This window comes from Mirounga angustirostris, unplaced genomic scaffold (genome assembly GCF_029215605.1).
Source record: "Mirounga angustirostris isolate CCGP_5_RB_7025 unplaced genomic scaffold, mMirAng1.0.hap1 SCAF_12, whole genome shotgun sequence".
NCBI classification, from domain to species: Eukaryota; Metazoa; Chordata; class Mammalia; order Carnivora; family Phocidae; genus Mirounga; species Mirounga angustirostris.
Genome location: NW_026991720.1, coordinates 27,602,821 through 27,627,306, shown reverse-complemented (window position 1 = coordinate 27,627,306; position 24,486 = coordinate 27,602,821). Strand labels below are relative to the sequence as shown.

The 24,486-nt window shown below is 39.5% G+C and overlaps 1 protein-coding gene across 1 annotated transcript in view; it reads right to left on the bottom strand.

Moving 5' to 3' along the window:
• Positions 1-24,486, bottom strand: part of SLC13A1 (solute carrier family 13 member 1) — a 124,023-nt gene that overhangs the window by 78,031 nt on the left and 21,506 nt on the right. Inside the window, 5 exon segments of the mRNA XM_064575630.1 lie at positions 63-259; positions 2,988-3,124; positions 12,884-13,012; positions 13,590-13,783; positions 16,007-16,081. Of these exon segments, the coding sequence (XP_064431700.1) occupies positions 63-259; positions 2,988-3,124; positions 12,884-13,012; positions 13,590-13,783; positions 16,007-16,081 (732 nt within the window).

Here is a 24,486-nt window from a genome sequence, read left to right as displayed (position 1 = left end):
CCAGAATTCTTGAGTTTCTGCCGACTGCCCAAATGATTAGACCCCACTGCAGCTGTATCAACATGTGTTACCATCAATTTCCAGTCCATGGTTGACTGATCCACTGAAATGAGTCATCTGGGTGGCCTCAACCTCTGCTTCAGCGCTGATGATCTGCTGTGCCACGGCCTCCACGATGGGCATCACCATGGCAGCCGTGGAGGTGTTGCTAAGCCACATCGATAAAAAGGCGGTACTGCTCATGAACCCCAATGTCAGCCTGAAACGAGAGGGCCTTTTGGATGAGCTGCGCTCTCCGGCTTAACTAGCTCTGTATTATTTAACTGTAAAGAATGCTGTTTGTAAATTGGGAATTTTTTCAAAACACACTTAAGTTAGGGTTCCCCTCTGATGGCGAACCCTGAAGATGGTTATAACCAGATAGGAATCAGAATGGCACATGGAAGAGTGGTGTTCTTATGAGATTTGTCTCCCTGGAACCGTAAACATCTTCTCTTAAAACAGAACAGCTTCTAATATTATACCAATATTTGAATGCCCTTTACAGATGACACTTACCTTGAAATACCAGTAAGATGAAATGCAATTAGTTTTTCAATTTAGGATCCCTTACTCTTTCTTTTGTCTTTTGGTCACATCTCTCTCTCTCTTTTTTTTTTTAAGATTTTATTTATTTATTTGACAGAGAGAGACACAGCGAGAGAGAGAACACAAGCAGGGGGAGGGGAGAGGGAGAAGCAGGCTTCCCACCGAGCAGGGAGCCTGATGCAGGGCTCGATCCCAGGACCCTGGGATCATGACCTGAGCCGAAGGCAGACGCTCAACGACTGAGCCACCCAGGCGCCCAGGTCACATCTCTCTTTATTAGTATGTGTGCCAAGGAGGCACAAGGGCAAGGAGAGAAATTAATATTTATAAATCTACTTTTTACTGTTGACTACTCTGGTTCAATATATGGTAGGTGGAGGAAATGGTTAAAATTACTAGCTAAAATGAGGTTTCAGAATTTTCTGTAGATTCTATTATTTGTGCTTTCCTGAGTTTTGACATTCCTGCCTGGGGTCAAGAACTGGATATATTACATTGTCTTCTCTTATAAATAAAGTAGTTCTTCTCCCTTAAAAATAACACACCTAAGACTGTAGGATTTTAAATCATATCTAGAAGCTTTCAAAATCACACTTGGGGAAGAAATATGATCTCTTTTGAGTAGGAGATCCCAGAAAATCATTCAGAAGCACATCTTTCCATATGGAGCCATTTATGAAATTTTATGACTCTCTTTAAAAGTAGATCTACAAGACAAATTCTACAGTTTCAAGTTCAGATCGGGTGAACAATTTCTACATGTAAAACAAAATAAAACTCTTTAGATATCTGTTTAAATAAGAAATCATTCTCAATAAAAAGTAAATTAGAAATACTTTTCATTTAAGGCATTGGCAAGACATGAAATCTTCCTATAAAAAAAGATAGTGAGCCAATAAACCTTCTGTGCGGTGAAAATGCCTTAAATTGCAAAGCTACTGGGTGGTATAAAGGACAGGACTCTTGCTACACTGTGTGGTTCACTACCCCATCCCCTGTGGTCAGTGAGCAGATGGTCAAGGAAAAGATACACATATCTATAGCACCCCAGAGGCATGGAATACCATTTCATCTCAAGAGTGAGATTCCCTTAATACATACATGTTATAAACATTTTAAGTAACAAATATTTTAAAAATTTGTCTCATCTGAGTTATTTTTTGTGTTTAACAAACCTATTTGATTCATAAATGATAAACACAGATGTGGATATACTCTAGAACGAATCATGCAACATAATTCAATAAAATTGTCTTATTTTCAAAGAAAAATGAGAAGGGAAGAACCACCTAAGACTTTAGAGCTTAATGCTATCATGTAAGTGTTTATGACACTGGAAATATTCTTTTTTTAGCTCACATCTATGTTCTTTTTTTTTTTTAAAGATTTGATTTATTTATTTGACAGAGACACAGTGAGAGAGGGAACACAAGCAGGGGGCATGGGAGAAGGAGAAGCAGGCTTCCCACAGAACAGGGAGCCCGATGGGGGGCTTGGTCCTGAGTCGATGGCAGACACTTAACGACTGAGCCACCCAGGCGCCCCTCACAACTATGTCCTTAACAAGAGCTAGAATTAAAACTAAAATAGCCAATTAATTTAGTGGAAAAAAGCATTTATTTCAGTGGGGAAAATCAGTCAACTGAGTGATTTCACATTCTGTAGATGAAATTTCTTAATTGATTGTTTCACTTTGCAACAGTTCATTTAAAAAGAAAAATGTTGGGGCGCCTGGGTGGCTCAGTCATTAAGCATCTGTCTTCGGCTCAGGTCATGGTCCCAGGGTCCTGGGATCGAGCCCCACATCAGGCTCCTTGCTCGGCGGAAAGCCTGCTTCTCCCTCTCCCACTCCCCCTGCTTGTGTCCCTCTCTCTCGCTGTGTCTCTCTCTGTCAAATAAATAAACAAGATCTTTAAAAATAAATAAATAAATAAGAAGAAAAATGTTCACCTTGGAATGTTTCTACACACGCTTGTATTTTGTCGGTAATGTCTTTGTCTTTGGTTCTTAATCCTCCCTATGATCAAGGATGCTCTTGAACAAGTCTTGAATGTGTAATCAGCCAAGTAAACAAAATAGGACTGAAATCTACTCAGAAGTCTATCAGTCTTGTCTGTTGGGGTTCAAGGCTTCTCTCAACTTTGTCTCCTGTGCATGAAAGGTAGGAGGGTTGTGTGCACTTATTCCAATCTCCCTGTAATTAGACCTGAAAGTTGTTGTTGTTGTTTCTTCCAAAACTCCAGTACACCTTATATCCCTTTCATATTTGCAGAGGAAAGGCATGAATTATACTGTGATATGAATGATTGCCTGGATGTGCATTACTTCTTTAGTTATTTGCTCTACACAAAAATGATCTGTTTGGAAAGTAAACCTGGAACAGGAAATGCAGTACTTACCATGTTGGGTTCACACCCACCGTCATCACCATTCTCAGAGCAATCCTTCTGTGCAAATTCCATTTTTCTATTGATGTTGCTAAACAGATGACTCCAATTAGCAGTAGGTGAAAATCTTTGAAATAAGCAGATGCCACCTGAAATTTATGATTAAACCCATAATTACTTATGTTGGTGGGGGAAAAATAATATTGCCCAAGAAAGCATTATTATGCTACTCTTAACTTTGACCTTCAAACTACTTAATCCTTCTATTAAGAAAAATGTAGATATGTGACAATACAAATTTAACTATGCTTACCCAGAAATGGGAGTGTTAAGGGAAAATACATACAAAAAAAGAGTACCCAAGATACTGGGTTTTGAAATAGCTGTGTAACATCAGGCAATCTTTCCATCTTAATCTTTCCATCTCCAAACTGGGGTTAACTGGTTTATGCTGCTACAGTAGAATGGCAGTGACTGTGACTTGGGGAAGTCCAAGTTGAGTCTCCAACCCGCCAGTGTTTTCATTACCATCCATTATGCCCAAACTGTAGTGTCACTCCTAAATATTTTGAATGGTTTTACCTTCAAAATTATTTGCTATAAAATAAATACCCTTGAATAGGAGCCAACATCTTAAGCCATTTTTAGCTAACACCATTCAGAGATTAGTAGAGTATACAGACTCTTTGGGTCAACCTATTTACCAGAGAATTCTCTTAAGTATGTTAGGCACATAATCTTTTTCTCAAACAACAACAACAAAAAGATTCTGTAGCCTAATTAGTTTAGAAAACAGAGTTTTGAAATACTAGAATTTTCTTTCCTGTAAGTCTAACTCAAAACCTTTAAATATTAACATGCATTGCCACTCACAGAGTGGGATTCCACATACAACATATTTTTCAAACTTATCTAACCACAGAAACCTTATTTTTAAATTTTTAGGTGTAGTGCTTCATAAGACTCAAGAGACCTGACTTTAGGACCTGCTTGGTTAAACTGAGTCATGAGGCTGTGCTAAAAGGAGAGGATTATAAGAGGAAACATCCCTTTAAAAAAAACAATATCTGGTAGAAGGAATGGGAGAGTTGGAAAATTATGAAACCACAAAGGAATAGAAAAATCAGTTCTCATGATAATTTTGCTATTTAAATTGTATTAGCATTTTTAATATAACTAACTAAGCTTGGCTTGGTTTAAAAAGAAAGTAAAAATTAGCCTTGGAATTAAAAGTGGACAAGTGAATTTCTTCATTATGTTTTATGTTGATTTATTATGTTTTTCACAGTTTGTATTTAACTCTTTACATTTTGTAGTAATTGCATAATAGAAAATAATTCTATCGGTTTCCTTATTATCTCATTTATTAATTACTCTAACAATGAATAAATATTTACCATGCACCACAACTGTTATATGAACAGGGAATGCAATGATAAATGTCTGATATGTTTTTCCCTCTTCACACCTCTTCAATCCTCAAATATCTAGATTTTCTTTCTCTTTCTTTTTTTAAGATTTCATTTATTTATTTGTCAGAGAGAGAGAGAGAGGGATATAGAGAGAGAGAGCACAAGCAGGGGGAGTGGCAGGCAGAGGGAGAAGCAGGCTTCCCGCTGAGCAAAGAGCGGGATGTGGGGCTCGATCCCAGGACCCTGGGATCAGGACCTGAGCCGAAGGCAGATGCTTAACGACTGAGCCACCCAGGCGCCCTCAAATATCCAGATTTTCTAAATAGTTTCTACTATTCTTCTGTATTACAGAGCCCTGGTTGTTTCCTTCATAGCATATTATATTATGTAAGTAGTGTTTACCTGCTTGTTGCATTCTTCTGTAATATACTATACATTCTAAGGGGACCAGGAATCTGTTTTGCTAGTCATTGCATATTTGGCACCTAGTACAATCCTGGTACAGAACAGGAGCTCAGTAAATAATATTACATGAATGAGAGAAGGAGGAAGGGAGTCAATGAATAAGCTACGGTCTCTGAGCTCCTAAATCAGTAGAGTGATCACAATCATGAATTGTCTACACTCTGTTCACAAACTTTTTTTTTTTTTAAAGATTTTATTTATTTATTTGAGACAGAGAGAATGAGAGAGAGAGAGCACATGAGAGGGGGGAGGATCAGAGGGAGAAGCAGGCTCCCTGCTGAGCAGGGAGCCCGATGTGGGACTCGATTCAGGGACTCCAGGATCATGACCCGAGCCGAAGGCAGTCGCTTAACCAACTGAGCCACCCAGGCGCCCAAACTTTTTTTTTTTTTAAAGATTTTATTTATTTATTTGACAGAGAGAGACACAGCGAGAGAGGGAATACAAGCAGGGGGAGAGGGAGAGGGAGAAGCAGGCTTCCCGCTGAGGAGGGAGCCCGATGCGGGGCTCAATCCCAGGACGCTGGGATCATGACCTGAGCCGAAGGCAAACGCTTAACGACTGAGCCACCCAGGAGCCCCTGTTTCCAAACTTCTATCTTCCTAATTCTCTCAGTCATTACTCTCAGTATAAGTATTATTTCAAATTATTAATTTACTAGTGTTTACAGACTTACGAACCATTTTTTTTTTCCTCCCTCGGTCTGCCTCTCTGAATTTTTCTTCTTGGCCTACATTGAAAATTACTTTTGCTCTTCCTTTTTCTTAAATGTTGGTATTCTACAGGGTTTTGTCTCCAATCTTCTTGTTTTGTACACCTGAAGTTTGAATCTTACAGATTCAATTTCTAACTCTATGTGACTAAGATAATGTTCAGCACACAGTGGACATTCAATACATATTTGTTGAATGAATGCTGAAGACACTAAAATCTTTGTATCCAAACAGATAAGCCTGGTGTATCCAGCTGGACATTTCCATTTGAATTTCCCACAAACATCTAAAAATTCAGCATATCCCTTTTTGTGGCAAATGAAACTTCCATCTACTTAGTTGCCCAAGTTAGAAGGCTAAGAGTCAGTTATGATTCCTTTTTCACTTCCAGTATGTGTGTTAGTCATGAAGTCCTATTATCTCTAGTTCCCCCATATATTTTATTTTATTTTATTTTTTAAAGATTTTTTATTTATTTGTCAGAGAGAGACAGAGCACAAGCAGGGGGAGAGGCAGGCAGAGGGAGAAGCAGGCTCCCCACTGAGCAAGGAGCCCGATGGGGGACTTGATCCCAGGACCCCGGGCTCATGAGCTGAGCCCAAGGCAGAGGCTAAACTGACTGAGCCACCCAGGTGTCCCATTCCCCTATATATTTGAAATTGTCCACTTTGCTCTATTCAAACATTACCATCTTAATTAAGCTCCTTACTGCTTCTCAAATGGTTGCTGTTTGATCTGTCTCTTTCTAATCCACCCCTTACCATTGTCACAGCTCCTTTTCTAAAGTGTGAATCTAATCACATCATTGTGCTTCCTGTACTCTTCACTGGACTCCATGTCTTTTAAGACCAAACCCAATCTTCCCAACATGTCTTATAAGACTCTTCATCATTTAGCCCCATCTCACCTTTCCAGCTTAGACTTTCAGTACTCTGCCAACTTCTCCCTACGTGTGAAATACTCCAGTCACAGAAATGCTTCAACACTTGCCAGTCATTTAACCTGGAATGACCCTCTTCTCTTACTTTGGTTATCCATAATCTTCCTTCATGGATGAACTCAGATGCCAATTCTTCTAAGATGCCTTCCTTGACTATCCTCAACTTGGTTGGATGTTACTTCCTTTTGTGAGAGCACATCTTCATCTATATAGTGATCATTTATTTACTTAATTATCCCCATTATTAGATTAGACATATTTTGAAGGCAGAGATGTATTTTACCGATCACTGTATTTATGGATTTAACACAAGCCTGGCACATATTGGCACTCAGTAGATACTGAATCAGTAATTCCCCAGACTCAAGGAGCTTACAGGTTATTATATGTGAAAAACAAGTTAACAAAGACTGCAGTAAGGTATCATAAGTGTGTGAGAAATATTTTTTCAAGTTATAGTTGAAGCTCAAAGAATAATGACCACTTTTTTTCTAGGGGAATTGGGTAAGTTTTCTTACAGGACCTGATACACAAGTTAATTATTGAAAAATGAATAGACATTTGAGTTTTCCTCTTCTCTTATCTCTTTTACAGTTTTGCTCATGAAAATAAGATCCACGTACCCTATTCCAATAGTCTGAGAATTCAATGAAAAAATAAACACAGGAAAAGGAATGCATAGAAGCAAGCCATTATCAGTAAGTGATTAAACATAGAAGGAAGTCCAGGACCATGAGATATTCTTGTTGTAATCTCTTTAGATTATGTCAGCAGTTGGCAGACTTTGTAAAAGGTCAGATAATGTTTTAGACTTTGTCTTACTGTTTCTATTGTAACTATTCAACTTGTCTTTGTAGCAAAAAAAGTAGCCAAAGACATTATGTAAATGAATGACCATGGCTTTGTGTGTTTCCAATAAAACTTTATTTTAAAAATTGGGTAGCAGGCTAGATTTGGCCCTCAGATTCATAGTTTGCCAATCTCTTAATAGACTAAGTAAACAAAAAATGGCCTGCAGCCCAACTGTCTAAATGAAATCAACTGTAAACTTGAGGAATTTTCACATTCTTTGTTTCTCATTCTATTACCTATTCTTTGGGTTCCATCAGAGTTAGTATATTTGTAGCATATTAGTCACAAGCGTATGTGTTTGTTTATAGCCTATGTACACAGGAGGTAACAAGAGAAAATGCTACTGGTTTATAAATGACACTGATAATTATAACTATTTTTGAGGCAAAATAGGCATGTCAAATAAAATTCCTAATGAAATTTGAAATCTATTTTTAAGCTCAAGGTAGTCATATTTCTGTTTCAAAATGGGATTTCATCAAAAAACATGCACTTTTGTAATCAGAGCACCTGGGTTCTCTCTTAGCTATAAAATGTACCAGTTCACAATCTTTCTACAAGTCAATATATTTACCCATTAAAGTTCAATAATACTTCACATCAAGTTTGTGAATTAAATGAGATTTTTTAGAAAAGTCAGTTATAATGCTTTTGATTAAAATTATATTATATCATATATATTTTGTTGTTTTAAAAAATATTTATTTATGCTTCGTTGCTAATTCCAATGCTTGATTCTCAGTTTTCACATTAATTGATCTATTAGCAGATTTGACACATTTGATCATTGCCTCATCCTTAAAACATTTCTAAACTTGGATTCCAGGATCCCACACTCTCCTGGCCTTCCTTCTACCTCAATAACCTATCCTTCTTTCTTCTTTGCTAGTACTTTCTCTTCTCACCAATCTCTGAATGTTGTAGTTTTCCAGAGCTCAGTTCTTTGTACTCTTTGTTTTGTGGTTGTTGTTGTTTTAAATCTTCACTCACTCTTTAAATCACCCCATCAAGTTTTAGGGCTTTCAATACCATCTATATGTTGATGATTCTCAAACCTATATTTCCACTCAGCTTTATCTCATGAAATCTGGACTCATTTGTATTTAACTGCCTACTCAACACCTTCACTTAGATATCAAATAGTTATTTCAAACTTAGTGTCAAACTTTGTACTCCCAGTGTCAGCCTCTCTTTTGCAACAAGCCTACTCTCCCCATAGTTTTCCCCATTTCAATTGATGGCAACTCCATTTTTCCAACTGCCAGGTCAAAAAGTTCTGAGGCATCTTTGAATCCTTCCCCCCGCCCCCATCATATGCCATATAAAATCATGCAGGAAATTTTGTTGGTTTTATCTTAAAAGTACATTAACAATATATTCAATATCCCTATTACTATCCCTGGTCTGAATTACCATGGCCTCTCAGCTGGATTATTGCAATAACCTGCTACCCATTTCCTTCCTTCTGCCTTGTTTTTCAACACAGCAGTCCAAATTATCCTTTTAAATAAAAGTCAAATTGATCATGTCACTCTTCTACTCAAAACTCTCTAGATGGTCTCATTTCATTGAGAGTTAAAACTTTACAGTGGCCTACTTTGGCCCTAGATGGTCTAGTCCCTCTACAAATTATCTCCCTGACATCACCTTCTGTCATTCTCCCCTTCACTCATTTTGCTTTAGTCACACTGCAGACATATACCTACCTTGAAGTATTTGTGGTGGGTATTTGCCTCTCAGCAACAGTTGTTCCCCAAATAGCCACATGACTAACTCCCTCATTTCCTGTAAGTCTTTGTTCAGGTATTGACACCTCACTGAGGTCTACTCTGATCATCCTATTTAAAACTGCAACTCACGGGGCGCCTGGGTGGCTCAGTTGGTTGGGTGACTGCCTTCAGCTCAGGTCATGATCCTGGAGCCCCGGGATCGAGTCCCATATCGGGCTCCCTGCTCAGCAGGGGGTCTGCTTCTCCCTTTGACCCTCCTCCCTCTCATGCTGTCTCTCATTCTCTCTCTTGCAAATAAATAAAATCTTAAAAAAAAAAACAAAAACAAAACTGCAACTCTCTCCTGATCTTCATTATCCTGTTGCAACCAATTACCTCCTAACTCACTGTAATTTACTTATACATTAAAGTTGTTTATTGTCTCTTTTCTCCTAGGAAGACAAGGACTTTTGTCTGTATTTATTCATTGATATATTCCCAAGAGCCTAGCAGAGTCTTAGCACATAAATATTTATCAAATGACTGAGTAAATATGTAATATAACATCTGCATATACACATGTGTACCTCCACATTTATATGTATAAAATTTATATATAAGCATATTTTCAATGACAATAATAATAATGATATCTGATTTGGACTATCTAATTGGGCACACTAAATATTTAGCATTTCAGATTTTATTCAACAGATATGAGAGAAATTCAGTAATTTTTGATATTCTTTAATACAACAAGGTGCTCAAAAACATATAGATATTTAGCATTGGCTTAATAAATACATAAAGTGAGGTTAAAATTATGGTGGCCAAAGAGAAGGCTATGTGGAGCTCTGAACTTAGATGAGGATATTAAAGACACATTATTCTCAATGGCACAGTTGAGATTCCAATATGCTTCAGTAGGCTGGCATGATAGTTTAACCCCTTTAACTGTGGATATTAAAACTCATAAGAATACTTGATGCCTAGTATGTATCATTGTTCACATATATTATTTTATTTGATTATTATAATAACCCCTGGATATTATGGCATTATCATTCCCTATTTACAGATGAGAAAAAAAGAGTTGCTAAGGGACATGATCAGGATCATACAAGTAATTAGTGGTGAATATCAGGTGCTAAGCTCAGGTCTTCTGACTAAATCTCTAGACCTTTCCCTGTAGCTTTGGTCAAATATTTCCTAGTAAAAGATCAGTTGCCCTATCTGGAAAGAGGATCACAAGACTGAAGAAAAGTTTTCTATACTAAAAGTCCTAAGGACTTTGATTTGTTGTAAGTTCCTGTTAAGCTTAAGGTGAAAGAAGTCACATAAAGTTTAAAATGGATTTAGGCTGAGATACCAGAGGGGAGATAGACTCACTTAGCTTTGCAACAGTCAGAATGTTTCTAGAGTGACCTGTTCACTCTTGCCAATGTGCAAATAATAATAATATTAACTAATATATATTGAGTGCTTACGACATGACAGACATTGCATTTATTAACTATTTAATCTCTAAGTATCACTGATAAACTAGAGGTAGTTCCAGGAAGAGGAATGAAGATGGTAGAGACAAAGCAGGTGGAGGTGGTGGGGTTAAGGAAGGGAGTTGAGGTCTGGAAACCATAAAGACTGGAGATAGGACTTAAGGAGGAAATGATATTTATTTTCACATCCAAGCAACATTGTCATATGGAAAAAAGATGAGGTTTTTGTTGTTGTTATTGTGCGTGTGTGCGTGTGTGTGTATGTAATCTTAGATGTTTAGAGAAAAATTTAGAGTCAAAGTGACTGAGTTTCACACTTGGGCTCAATAAAGGTGAGTGACTTAAATATTCAAAGTTTTCGAAAATGATATGTATTTCCTTGTGGGATATTCCGGGCCCATACACAGGAAGCCTTTAATCATTTTGGGAGTGATCTCATCTATAAGAAATATTGGGAGGAGGAATCTGCCCCAGCATGAAGCGACCAGAAGAATGTGCTTCCAAGTCTGAGATTCTATGGCCATTAAATTAGTCCAAGGCTGACACTTCTGGGGGATGACGGACTCTTGGTCTGAGTCATGCAACTGCTGACAGTACTTAGAATTTTGCTGCCTCTAGTTGGGCCTCCACATCCTGTAAAGAGGCAAAGATATTTCTTTGGCAGTTCTCACAAAGCCAGGCTTTCCTAGGCACCCTTTTTCTCCTGTCTTCCTCTAGCCTGTTTGCTACAGAAATGCTCCAATTCCAGTTAATCTTGCTTTTATCTTAGCTTCTATAAAAAAAAAAAAAAGTCAATTTTAGGGGCACCTGGGTGGCTCAGTTGTTAAGCGTCTGCCTTCAGCTCAGGTCATGATCCCAGGGTCCTGGGATCGAGCCCCGAATCGGGGCCCTGCTCGGCGGGAAGCCTGCTTCTCCCTCTCCCACTCCCCCTGCCTGTGTTCCCTCTCTCGCTGTGTCTCGCTCTGTCAAATAAATAAATAAAATCTATTAAAAAAAAAGGTCAATTTTATTATTATTAAATCATAAGAGACAAATATGTCACTGTTGAACTTGATTGTCTTTGGAGGTACAACCACCCAAGCCAGCAGAACAGGGGTTAACAACTTGACACATTATTTTTGAGAACCTGCCCATCCCTTCTTTTAAAATTTCCTTTACTAAGAGCCATGTAGTGTGTTGGAGCATTTGAAAACCTTCTTTAGTTATAGAGTCCAGATTCTGTGGGACAGCAAAGTGTCAGCCCTGGCTGCCCTCTATTCCCAATCAGTGGTGCTTAGAAAGAAAAGAGTCAGGATTACGAGGGAAGGAAAAATGCAGTAAGAAAAGAGGAGCAAAATGGATCTGAAATGCAAAAAGATGGTTTGAACTACAAACTGAGGAAGAATGACATAAAGAGAAGGAAAAGAATACCTTCTCCCACAGAACAAAAAAGCCCTGTATCATGGGTTAGTTAAAAAATCTCCACCCACATTATAAGACAGATGAACCTCAAAATAGCAATACTGGACTTTGGCAGAAGATAGAAGTCCAAAGGTGACAAATTGCAGGGACTGCATCTTGAACTTGGTATCTTTCCTTAGACTCTTTCAGCTATCGTTTAGGCAGTTGTGTGCTGGGTGTGGAGACTGCGTGAAGATAGATATTCTGATTTCAATGCATTTCATGCTTTTAATGGGAAACTGAATGCATTTTCTTCAGACGGGTACCCTTAGATTGTATAAAGGTAAGAAACACCTCTCAGCATGAATAAACTCCTCTCAGCAAGAACAAAATAGGAATACACATGAAAGTTAATTTGGCTTTATCTTTTGAAATGGCAGGTTTCTGGAAAAGAAAACAGGGTAGCTTTTTCTTCATTAAAAACAGAAATTGCTTTTCTAACACTGTGCGAGACCAAATTCTGCTGAAAAGAAAAAGCTAATGCAGGATGTAAAAGGGTTGGACCTTTTGTTGGGAAGGAGACACCAGGCATAGATATCAGCCTGGGAAGGCAGGACATGCATTTCTTAACAGGACTATTGTTCCCTTAAAAAAAAAAAAAAAAAGATTTATTTATTTATTTTGAGAGAGAGAGAGAGAGCAGGAGGAGGGGCAAAGGGAGAGACTCTAAAGCAGACTCCCTACTGAGCGTGAAGCCTCACAAGGGGCTAGATCTCACAACCCCAAGATCATGACCTGAGATGAAATCAAAGAGTTGGTCCCTCAACTGCCTGAGCCACCCAGGTGCCCCTCTTATTCCTTTTCAATACAACTTTTCTCAGTGGGAGTATCAGTACAAAATAGGGAACCTAATTATGACAAACATTTGCAAGAGGACTTACCTTCTTAGAAGTCATGATCCCAAACAATGGAAACATTAAACCAGGCAGTAAAGCTGTGACTGACAGAGGTAAAGCTTCTGTAAGCCAAAACGTGGCAATGACAAAGAGTGTATAGGCACATTCTGCTTCCTGGAAAGAACAAAGGAAAAATGCAAGGTGAAATAAAAAGGCTGGAAAATCATCATTTAAATCACAACCACATTTGAGCAGAGGCTGCTGGGAAGATGGCAGAGTAGGACGTCCCTGGGCTCACCTCTTGCCACGTGGCCGCCTAGAGAGCACCCACATAAATAACCCAGAAAGCAGCCCAAAAACTGGCAGAACAGACTCTCCACAGGCCAGCATAGACAAGAGGCCACAGCGAAGCAGATCCACCCCCTCCGATCACTCTTGGCAAGATCCCGTCAAAGTGGTGCCACAAGCCTGGCAGTGTGCGCGCGGCCCAGACAAGGGTCAGCACCACTCCAAAGTGAGTCTTGCCCCAGGGAGAGGGGAAGATGACCACACACCAGTCTGACTGTGACCCCAGCAGGGGGTCTGACTGCAGGCCCCACCCACCAACAGAAGCTTCTCCGGGGACGACACAGGGACAGTGTCTGCAGTTCAGTGCTACTGCATCTCTGGCAAACGCCTGGTCTGACTCAACTCAAGCCCAAGGCAGCCCCAGAGCAGCCCACTAACACCACGGGCACCAGACTCTGCCCACAACAGGCAGAGAGCCGTCGCAGACAACAGGACTGAAGGCAAACACATCCCAGCCACAACGGGAGGACAGCCCTGGAGCAACACACATAGGAGACACCCCCTGAAGCACCAGGTTCTGGGGAACAGACATGGCACTGCAGGACCTCTTCTTCATAAAGCCACTACTTTCAAGTGCAGGAGACGTAGCTGACTTTCCTAACAGAGAAACAGACAACGCAAGAGACAGAATGAGGAGACAGAGGAATATGTCCCAAATCAAAGAACAGGACAAAATCAGAGCAGGAGACCTAAGCGAAACAGAGGTAAGTAATATGTCTGATAGGGACTTTAAAGTAACACTCATAAAGATACTTGCTAGAATTGAGGAAGGACTGCAGGACCTCCATGAGACCCTCCACCAAGAGATAGAAGACATAAAAAAGAACCAATTAGAGCTATTGGACTCACTAAATGGAAATAAAAATAGACTATCTGGAATAAATAGCAAGCAAGAGGAAGTAGAAGAAAGGATCAGCCACCTGGAGGACAGAGTCATGGAAAGCAATCAAGCCAAGCAGATGAGAGGGGGAAAAATACGCAAAATGAAAATAGACCCAGGGAACTCAGCAACACTGTCAGGCATAACAGTCGCATGATAGGGATCCCAGAAGCAGAAGAGCGAGAAAATGGGGCAGAAGATTTGTCTGAAGAAATAATAGCTGAAAACTTCCTGAATCTGGGGAAGAAAAGAGAAATCCAGATCCAGGAGGCACAACACAACCAAACCCAAGAGGTCTGCACCAAGACACAAAGTAAGTAAGATGGCCAAAAGTAGTGATAAAGAGAGAATTTTTACAAGGGAAAACCCATACGGCTATCAGTGGGTTTTTCAGCATAAACTCTGCAGGCCAGAAGAAAGTGGCATGATAAATTTCAACTGCTACAAGAAAAAAATCTACAGCCAAGAATACTCTATCCAGCAAGGCTTTCATTTAGAATAGAGGGGAAAATCAAGTTTCCCAGAAAAACAAAAAGTAAAAGCAAAACCAACATGTCCCTGTTACACATGATGCCATTGGCCTGTGGGTCCCAAATTCACAGTCCAGCCACCCTCCTGCCTGAGTCAGCATGCACGGCCTGCCATCTGCTAAATGCCAAGTCAACATGCCTTCACCTCAGATTGCCAAGGGCTCAAATTGACACTCTTCCCCTCAAATTTCAACCCCTGTGCTCAAGTTTGTGCACAAAAGTGGGAATAATTATAACAGCAGAATGAAGCAACCCAAACATTTAACTATTTCTGTGGAATGTAGAATGGATAAAAGGAGTGTGCTAGGCTGAGAACAACTCCAAAAAACACATCAAAGAACAATACATACAGCATGATTCTGGTTAGCAATAAAACAAAACAAAACAAAACAAAAAACCTGGGAAGAATAAAACAAGATGAAACCAGAGAGGGAGACAAACCATAAGAGACTTCTTAAGCATAGGAAAGAAACTAAGGCTTGCTGGAGGGGAGGTTGGGGAGGGGATGGGGTAACTGGGTGGTGGGCATGAAGGAGAGCACATGATGGAATGAACACTGGGTGTTGTATGCAACTGATGAATCACTGAACTCTACCTCTGAAACTAATAATACACTATATTGTTAATTAATTGAACTTAAAATTTAAAAAAAGGAACCCCCCCCAAAATAAATAAATCACAACCACATTTGCTGAATGGAGTTGTATCACCGAGAAAGTAAGAAGAAACTTGAAGGCCTCTACACCTTTGAGTTGGGCAGTAAATAGTTATTTCTTAGGGCTTCTAAGGGCCAAAATTTAGTACACATGAACAACCAAAAACAAAACAAAAAATCCTCCTTCATGAAGTTTCTTTCACATTTCCTTCAAAACAAATAACGGTGTATAGTCAATTTTCTGTTCTCCTTTCAGTGTGTATGAATGCTTGTGTTCACCTTTATATGCCTATAAAATGCCTAAAAAGAACTTCCAGTTCTTCTGGAGTGCATAAGTAGTCAAGTTACTGCCTTTCCCCTGGGGCAAGGCATATGTGACTTTCAATTGCATTCCCTGGTGCCTGTTGGTTGGCACCAATGTATACCTGCCTTCCCCTCCTACTAAAAGGGAGAAATCAACCTAGAAAAAACTTTTTGCTGTGCTTTGTTTCAGAGAAAGAAGGACATGCCAAGTTATGTGACATGGTTGAGTCTAAATCAGCTCCTAAGTAACATGGACCTGGAGGTTAAGAACCTCCTGCTTTGCTTTTTAGAAAGACAACTGAGCTCCTGAGGAAACACAGGGAGACCCAACAGAAATGAAATTCCTAATAGAATCTGTTGCTTTGCTAGGTATAAAATTGTGTGTTTCTGTTTTAGGGCATTGTTAAGAAATGGTTGAGATTTGGGGTTCAAGATGGCAGAACTGAACTCACCTCCTCCCACAGATGTAATATTATCTACAGCTACACATGAGATAATTTCTTCTGAAGAACTAGCTGAACAGTTTCCTTCATAACAAGGGATAAAAGAGCCACATCCAGACAGGTAAGAGAGACAAAGATGTGGTTTCACCAAAAACCTTATGTGTGGTATGGTGACCCACAACTGGGAGGTATCTCAAAATATGGAGTTTCTCCCTGAGGAGTGAGGAGTTTGTGCCCCACATTGGGCACCTCAACTCTTTGGATCTGCACCAGTGATAAGAGTTCCTGAAATGTCTGACTTTGAAAACCAATGAGGCTTAGGTTCAGGAGAACCATGAGGCTGTAGGGAATGGAGACTTTACTCTTTAAGGGCTCATGTACAAACTCATCCACCCTGGGACTCAGCACAAAATCAGCAGTTTGAAAACTGCCTAGACCATACATGAAGGAGAGTCATTTGTTAATCTAAAAAGCATCTCACACAGGGGCAGAGCCTATTAGGACTCTGTCCAGGGATAGAGGTGCTATTTGGTGCCATTTTTGCATTCTTCCTTTACCTTGTTAACAATAGTGGGTGTGCCCCACTCTTATGAAACTATTCTTGCATCTGTGGAATAAACCTCACTTGATCGTGAAAAGGAAAGAAATAAGAAGTGCTGACAAGGATGTGGAGAAAAGGGGAACCCTCATGCATTGTTGGTGGGAATGTAAATTGGTGTAGGCACAAAGGAAAACAGCGTGGAGGTCCTTCAAAAAATTAAAAATAGAACTACCATATGACTCAGTAATTCCATTACCGGGTACTTATCTGAGGAATATGAAAACACTAATTTGAAAAGATACACACACCCCTATGTTCATTGCAGCATTACTTAACAATAGCCAAGGTATGGAAACAATTTAAGTGTCCATTGATGGATGAATGGATAAAGAAGCTGTGGTGTATATATGTAATATATATATATAGAGAGAGAGAGATAGAAGGAGATGTCACACACACACATTTGTTGGAATCTCTCAGCCATAAAAAAATAATAAAATGTTGCCCTTTGTGGCAACATGCATGGCCCTCAAGGGTATTAAGCTAAGTGAAATAAGTTACACAGGGAAAGACAAATACCACATGATTTTACTTATATATGGAATCTAATAGACCCATGAGCAAACAAAATCAGACCAAGCCAAACTCATAGATAAAGAGAATAGATTGGTGGTTGCTGGAGGGGAAGGAGTTGAGGAAGGTAGACAAAATGGGTTGAAGAGAATCAAAAGGTATAAAATTCCAGTTATAGAATAAAGAAGTCATGGGGATGTATTGTACAGCAAGATGCTAAGAAAGAAAATCTTAAAAGTTCCTATCATAAAAAAAAAAAATGGTAACTTTGGTTGCAGATGGTAACTAGACTTACTGCGGTGATCATTTCACAATGTATACAAATGTGGAATCATGTTTAATTATACCTGAAACTAAGAGAATGTTGGATATCAATTATACTTCAATAAAAATGGTTGAAATGTATTATTATATTTGGCTTATATAAAAGATTTTGAAATGGAATCACCTGGAGTGTATTAAGTGATTGACAAAAGTTAGCATCTATTACATGGCTTTGTTTTGCTCTCACAGGGCTTAATCTCTGCAAATTCTGAGTTGCATGTGAAAAATTTATAAAAACTGCTGTCTGAGTTTAATGAGGTATTTTATTTATGGTTTTCCCAGGGCAATAACATTTCTAGTTCTGCTGCCCCCTGATTCTCCCACGTCAGGGTGAATCCTCGGAGCTTGGTGTTTGGTCACCTAGCATCCCTGCACTTTCAGTGGGAGGGTCTAAGAAATCCTTAATAAACTAGGATTATGTTGCACCTTCACCATGTTCTCTCTTCAAAGGAGAAAGAATAAAGATGTTTGGATGTTAATAGTTTTATAGAAAGTCTGCCTCTATAACCTTGAAAATAAAACAGTGAAAACAAAGCTGGGCCTTGACTAAAACTTCCTAATTTGCTCTGGAGAGAATTTGTGAATACTAACTTAATTAATTAATTTTTTTAAAAAGGTTTTATTTATTTATTTTAGAGACAGAGAGAGTGTAAGCAGGAGGAGGGGCAGGGGAGAAGGAGACAATCTCAAACAGACTCTGCACTGAGCATAGAGTCCAATGTGGGGCTCAATCTCATGACGCTGAAATCATTACCTGAGCCGAAATCAAGGGTCAGATGCTCAACCAACTGAGCGACCCAGGCACCCCCCACAATACTAGCTTAATTTAAAATACCAATGCATGAGAATGACCAGGCCTGCATTTTCTCTTGGTGAGAACACATGAATAACCCAACCTCCTTACCACTTTGTTTTCTATCATACTTGCAGGAACCTAGATTTCAAAGATAAATGAACCCCTTCACAGCCTTGCTCTTTTGCCACAACCAAATCCTCTATCCCTGTCATTTTCTCTCTCAGATATGCCTCTCAACCTCCACCCCACTTCCTCCACTGCAGGCAAGCCTATTGCACACCACACCGTCATCCAGGAGCCACTTTGATTTTGTCATTCCCTTGCATAAAGCCAGATTAAGGGACTAGTCACCCTACAACAACTTGGAGCATCAACCTATAAGGGCCTGCTTAGAACAGAAAAATAAAAAGAAAATCCAGTGCTAGCTAACATAACCCCTGTTTCATCTCAACATGGGTCTATTTCAGCTAGACATCATAGTCTGCTCAGAAGTGGCAACTTTTAAAACGCAATAAAAAGCAAAATTTCAAGAATTAAATTATTAGTTTCCCTAACAACTTTCATACTTTAACTGCCTAGCCCTGACTTAAAATCAAGTCAGTGATTTTCAGTTGTTTATCGGAAATAATCTAAAATCCTCATCTTGCATTAGAGGTCACCTGCAGTCTAACTATAATTAGACTTACCCGACTTACCCCAATACTTCCTGACATCACATCTCTATTTCTATAGAGTTTATTGCCTTCTTGATGTTTGGGTTATGATCCCTGCTCCTCATCATGCAACCTTTTTCTGAACTTTTAATACATAATGTTCGGCCAAGTAGTCATACTGTTAAGTTCCCAGATGCCCATAAGTGACAGCTTCTAACTGCCTGTAATTATACTCTGGACTCTTGGACCCTTTGACCCAGTTTGACTATTGAGACGAAGCAGCAAGCTGATGACCAAGTCTAACAAAAACATACATTTTATTTGACTCACGGTGTTATGTATGCGTGTGGGTTTCATTTGAAACATGATCTACAAACCAACACATTTCATATTAAAAATAAAATCTGGATTTCTGGCTTTCCTTGAAAAACTAAAGAGTTTGGTAATATTAGGATCATATTCTTCCATGTCAACAATTCTTAGAACTCAAGGAGAGCTTACCCTTTAAAGACAGACTTGTGCTTTTCAGTTCTGCACAGCACTGCACCATTTCACTTTATTCTCTTATCTGCTTGGCCTTTGTTAGCATTTTAATAAAATCTCTGGTAATAAAAATGCTACCTTGATACTCTGCCTTGCAAAAAAATCTTATTTTACCATTCCAGAATCAACACTTCGGCCGTTTGTTTGAATTGTTCTGCCCAACCCCCAGTGTGGTCCATGGACCAGCAGCATCGGCATGACCTCAGAGCTTGTGAGCAATGCAGAAATCAGGCCATTCCCCAAATTTACTGAATCAGAATCAGTATTTTCAGGTTCCCCAGGTGATTCTTATAGAGGTTCAAGTTTGAGAAGCACTGGGTTACTTCCTCTTCCAGACCTTACCTTTTATCTTTAACTCTGGGTCCAACTTGGAAACCGGACACTTGCTTCCAGGTAATGTTCTACCCAAATTCAATCCCCAGATTCAGAACGTATTTTGTTCTTTTTTTTTCTTAACATATATTGCATTATTTGTTTCAGAGGTACAGATCTGAGATTCAACAGTCTTGCACAATTCACAGCGCTTACCAGAGCACATACCCTCCCCAGTGTCTATCACCCAGTCACCCCATCCCTCCCACCCAACCCCCCACTCCAGCAACCCTGTTTGTTTCCTGCGATTAAGAATTCCTCATTATCAGTGAGATCATATGATACATGTCTTTCTCTGTTTGACTTATTTCGCTCAACATAATACCCTCCAGTTCCATACACGTCGTTGCAAATGGCAAGATCTCATTCCTTTTTTTTTTTTAAAGATTTTATTTATTTATTTGAGAGAGAGAATGAGATAGAGAGAGAGAGCATGAGAGGGGGGAGGGTCAGAGAGAGAAGCAGACTCCCTGCTGAGCAGGGAGCCCGATGCGGGACTCGATCCCAGGACTCCAGGATCATGACCTGAGCCGAAGGCAGTCGCTTAACCAACTGAGCCACCCAGGCGCCCAAGATCTCATTCCTTTTGATGGCTGCATAATATTCCATTGTATATATATATATATACCACTTCTTCTTTATCCATTCATCTGTCGATGGACATCTTGGCTCTTTCCACAGTTTGGCTATTGTGGACATTGCTGCCATAAACATCGGGGTGCACGTACCCTTTCGGATCCCTACTTTTGTATCTTTGGGGTAAATACCCAGTAGTGCAATTGCTGGATCATAGGGTAGCTCTATTTTCAACTTTTTGAGGAACCTCCATACAGTTTTCCAGAGTGGCTGCACCAGCTTGCATTCCCACCAACAGTGTAGGAGGGTTCCCCTTTCTCTGCATCCCCGCCAACATCTGTCATTTCCTGACTTGTTAATTTTAGCCATTCTGACTGGTGTGAGGTGGTATCTCATTGAGGTTTTGATTTGGATTTCCCTGATGCCGAGCGATATTGAGCACTTTTTCATGTGTCTGTTGGTCATTTGGATGTCTTCTTTGGAAAAATGTCTGTTCATGTCTTCTGCCCATTTCTTGATTGGATTCTTTGTTCTTTGGGTGTTGAGTTGGATAAGTTCTTTATAGATTTTGGATACTAGCCCTTTATCTGATATGTCATTTGCAAATATCTTCTCCCATTCTGTCGGTTGTCTTTTGGTTTTGTTGACTGTTTCCTTTGCTTTGCAAAAGCTTTTATCTTGATGAAGTCCCAATAGTTCATTTTTGCCCTTGCTTCCCTTGCCTTTGGCGATGTTTCTAGGAAGAAGTTGCTTCGGCTGAGGTCAAAGAGGTTGCTGCCTGTGTTCTCCTTTAGGATTTTGATGGACTCCTGTCTCACATTGAGGTCTTTCAACCATTTGGAGTCTATTTTTGTGTGTGGTGTAAGGAAATGGTCCAGTTTCATTCTTCTGCATGTGGCTATCCAATTTTCCCAACACCATTTGTTGAAGAGACTGTCTTTGTTCCATTGGACATTCTTTCCTGCTTTGTCGAAGATGAGTTGACCATAGAGTTGAGGGTCCATTTCTGGGCTCTCTATTCTGTTCCATTGATCTATGTGTCTGTTTTTGTGCCAGTACCATGCTGTCTTGATGATGACAGCTTTGTAATAGAGCTGGAAGTCCGGAATTGTGATGCCGCCAGCTTTGCCCTTCTTTTTCAACATTCCTCTGGCTATGCGGGGTCTTTTCTGGTTCCATATAAATTTTAGGATTATTTGTTCCATTTCTTTGAAAAAAGTGGATGGTATTGTGATGGGGATTGCATCGAATGTGTAGATTGCTCTAGGTAGCATTGACATCTTCACAATATTTGTTCTTCCAATCCATGAGCATGGAACGTTTTTCCATTTCTTTGTGTCTTCCTCAATTTCTTTCATGAGTATTTTATAGTTTTCTGAGTACAGATCCTTTGCCTCTTTGGTTAGATTTATTCCTAGGTATCTTATGGTTTTGGGTGCAATTGTAAATGGGATCGACTCCTTAATTTCTCTTTCTTCTGTCTTGTTGTTGGTGTATAGGAATGCCACTGATTTCTGTGCATTGATTTTATATCCTGCCACTTTACTGAATTCCTGTATGAGTTCTAGCAGTTTTGGGGTGGAGTCTTTGGGGTTTTCCACATAAAGTATCATATCATCTGCAAAGAGTGAGAGTTTGACTTCTTCTTTGCCAATTTGGATGCCTTTGATTTCTTTTTGTTGTCTGATTGCTGTGGCTAGGACTTCCAATACTGTGTTGAATAGCAGTGGTGATAGTGGACATCCCTGCCACGTTCCTGACCTTAGGGGGAAAGCTCTCAGTTTTTCCCCATTGAGAATGATATTTGCTGTAGGTTTTTCATAGATGGCTTTTATGATATTGAGGTATGTACCCTCTATGCCTATACTCGGAAGAGTTTTGATCAAGAAAGGATGCTGTACTTTGTCAAAAGCTTTTTCTGCATCTATTGAGAGGATCATATGATTCTTGTTCTTTCTTTTGTTAATGTATTGTATCACGTTGATTGATTTGCAGATGTTGCACCAACCTTGCAGCCCAGGGATAAATCCCACTTGGTCGTGGTGAATAATCCTTTTAATGTACTGTTGGATCCTATGTGCTAGTATTTTGGTGAGAATTTTTGCATCCATGTTCATCAGGGATATTGGTCTGTAATTCTCCTTTTTGATGGGGTCTTTGTCTGGTTTGGGGATCAAGGTAATGCTGGCCTCATAAAATGAGTTTGGAAGTTTTCCTTCCATTTCTAGTTTTTGGAACAGTTTCAGAAGAATAGGTATTAATTCTTCTTGAAATGTTTGGTAGAATTCCCCTGGGAAGCCATCTGGCCCTGGGCTCTTGTTTTTTGGGAGATTTTTGATGACTGCTTCAATTTCCTTAGTGGTGATAGGTCTGTTCAGGTTTTCTATTTCATCCTGGTTCAGTTTTGGTAGTTGATACATCTCTAGGAATGCATCCATTTCTTCCAGGTTATCCTATTTGCTGGCATAGAGTTGCTCATAATATGTTCTTATAATTGTTTGTATTTCTTTGGTGTTGGTTGTGATCTCTCCTCTTTCATTCTTGATTTTGTTGATTTGGGGCATTTCTCTTTTCTTTTTGATAAGTCTGGCCAGGGGTTTATCAATCTTGTTAATTCTTTCAAAGAACCAGCTCCTAGTTTCATTGATCTGTTCTACTGTTCTTTTAGTTTCTATTTCATTGATTTCTGCTCTGATCTTTATGATTTCTCTTCTCCTGCTGGGTTTAGGCTTTATTTGCTGTTCTTTCTCCAGCTCCTTTAGGTGGAGGGTTAGGTTGTGTACTTGAGACCTTTCTTGTTTCTTGAGAAAGGCTTGTATTGCTATATACTTTCCTCTCAGGACTGCCTTTGCTGCATCCCAAAGATTTTGAACAGTTGTGTTTTCATTTTCATTGGTTTCCATGTATTTTTTTAATTCTTCTTTAATTTCCTGGTTGACCCATTCATTCTTCAGTAGGATGCTCTTTAGCCTCCATGTATTTGAGTTCTTTCCGACTTTCCTCTTGTGATTGAGTTCTAGTTTCAAAGCATTGTGGTCTGAAAATAGGGAGGGAATGATCCCAATCTTTTGGTACCAGTTGAGACCTGATTTATGACCTAGGATGTGATCTATTCTGGAGAATGTTCCATGAGCACTAGAGAAGAATGTGTATTCCGTTGCTTTGGGATGGAATGTTCTGGATATGTCTGTGAAGTCCATTTGGTCCAGTGTGTCATTTAAAGTCTTTATTTCCTTGTTGATCTTTTGCTTAGACGATCTGTCCATTTCAGTGAGGGGGGTGTTAAAGTCCCCCACTATTATTATATTGTTGTCGATGTGTTTCCTTGCTTTTGTTATTAATTGCCTTATATAATTGGCTGCTCCCATGTTAGGGGCATAGATATTTACAATTGTTAGATCTTCTTGTTGGATAGACCCTTTAAGTAGGATATAATGTCCTTCCTCATCTCTTATTACAGTCTTTGGTTTAAAATCTAATTTTTCTGATATAAGGATTGCCACCCCAGCTTTCTTTTGGTGTCCATTAGCATGGTAAATGGTTTTCCACCCCCTCACTTTCAATCTGGGGGTGTCTTTGGGTCTAAAATGAGTCTCTTGCAGACAGCATATCGATGGGTCTTGTTTTTTAATCCAGTCTGATAGCCTGTGTCCTTTGATTGGGGCATTTAGCCCATTTACATTCAGGGTAACTATTGAAAGATAGGAATTTAGTGCCATTGTATTGCCTGTAAGGTGACTGTTACTGTATATTGTCTGTGTTCCTTTCTGGTCTATGTTGCTTTTAGGGTCTCTCTTTGCTTAGAGGACCCCTTTCAAGATTTCTTGTAGGGCTGGTTTTGTGTTTGCAAATTCCTTTAGTTTTTGTTTGTCCTGGAAGCTTTTTATCTCTCCTTCAATTTTCAATGACAGCTTAGCTGGATAGAGTATTCTTGGCTGCATATTTTTCTCATTTAGTGCTCTGAATATATCCTGCCAGTCCTTTCTGGCCTGCCAGGTCTCTGTGGATAGGTCTGTTGCCAATCTAATGTTTCTACCCTTGTAGGTTACATATCTCTTCTCCTGAGCTGCTTTCAGGATTTTCTCTTTGTCTATGAGACTCGTAAGTTTTA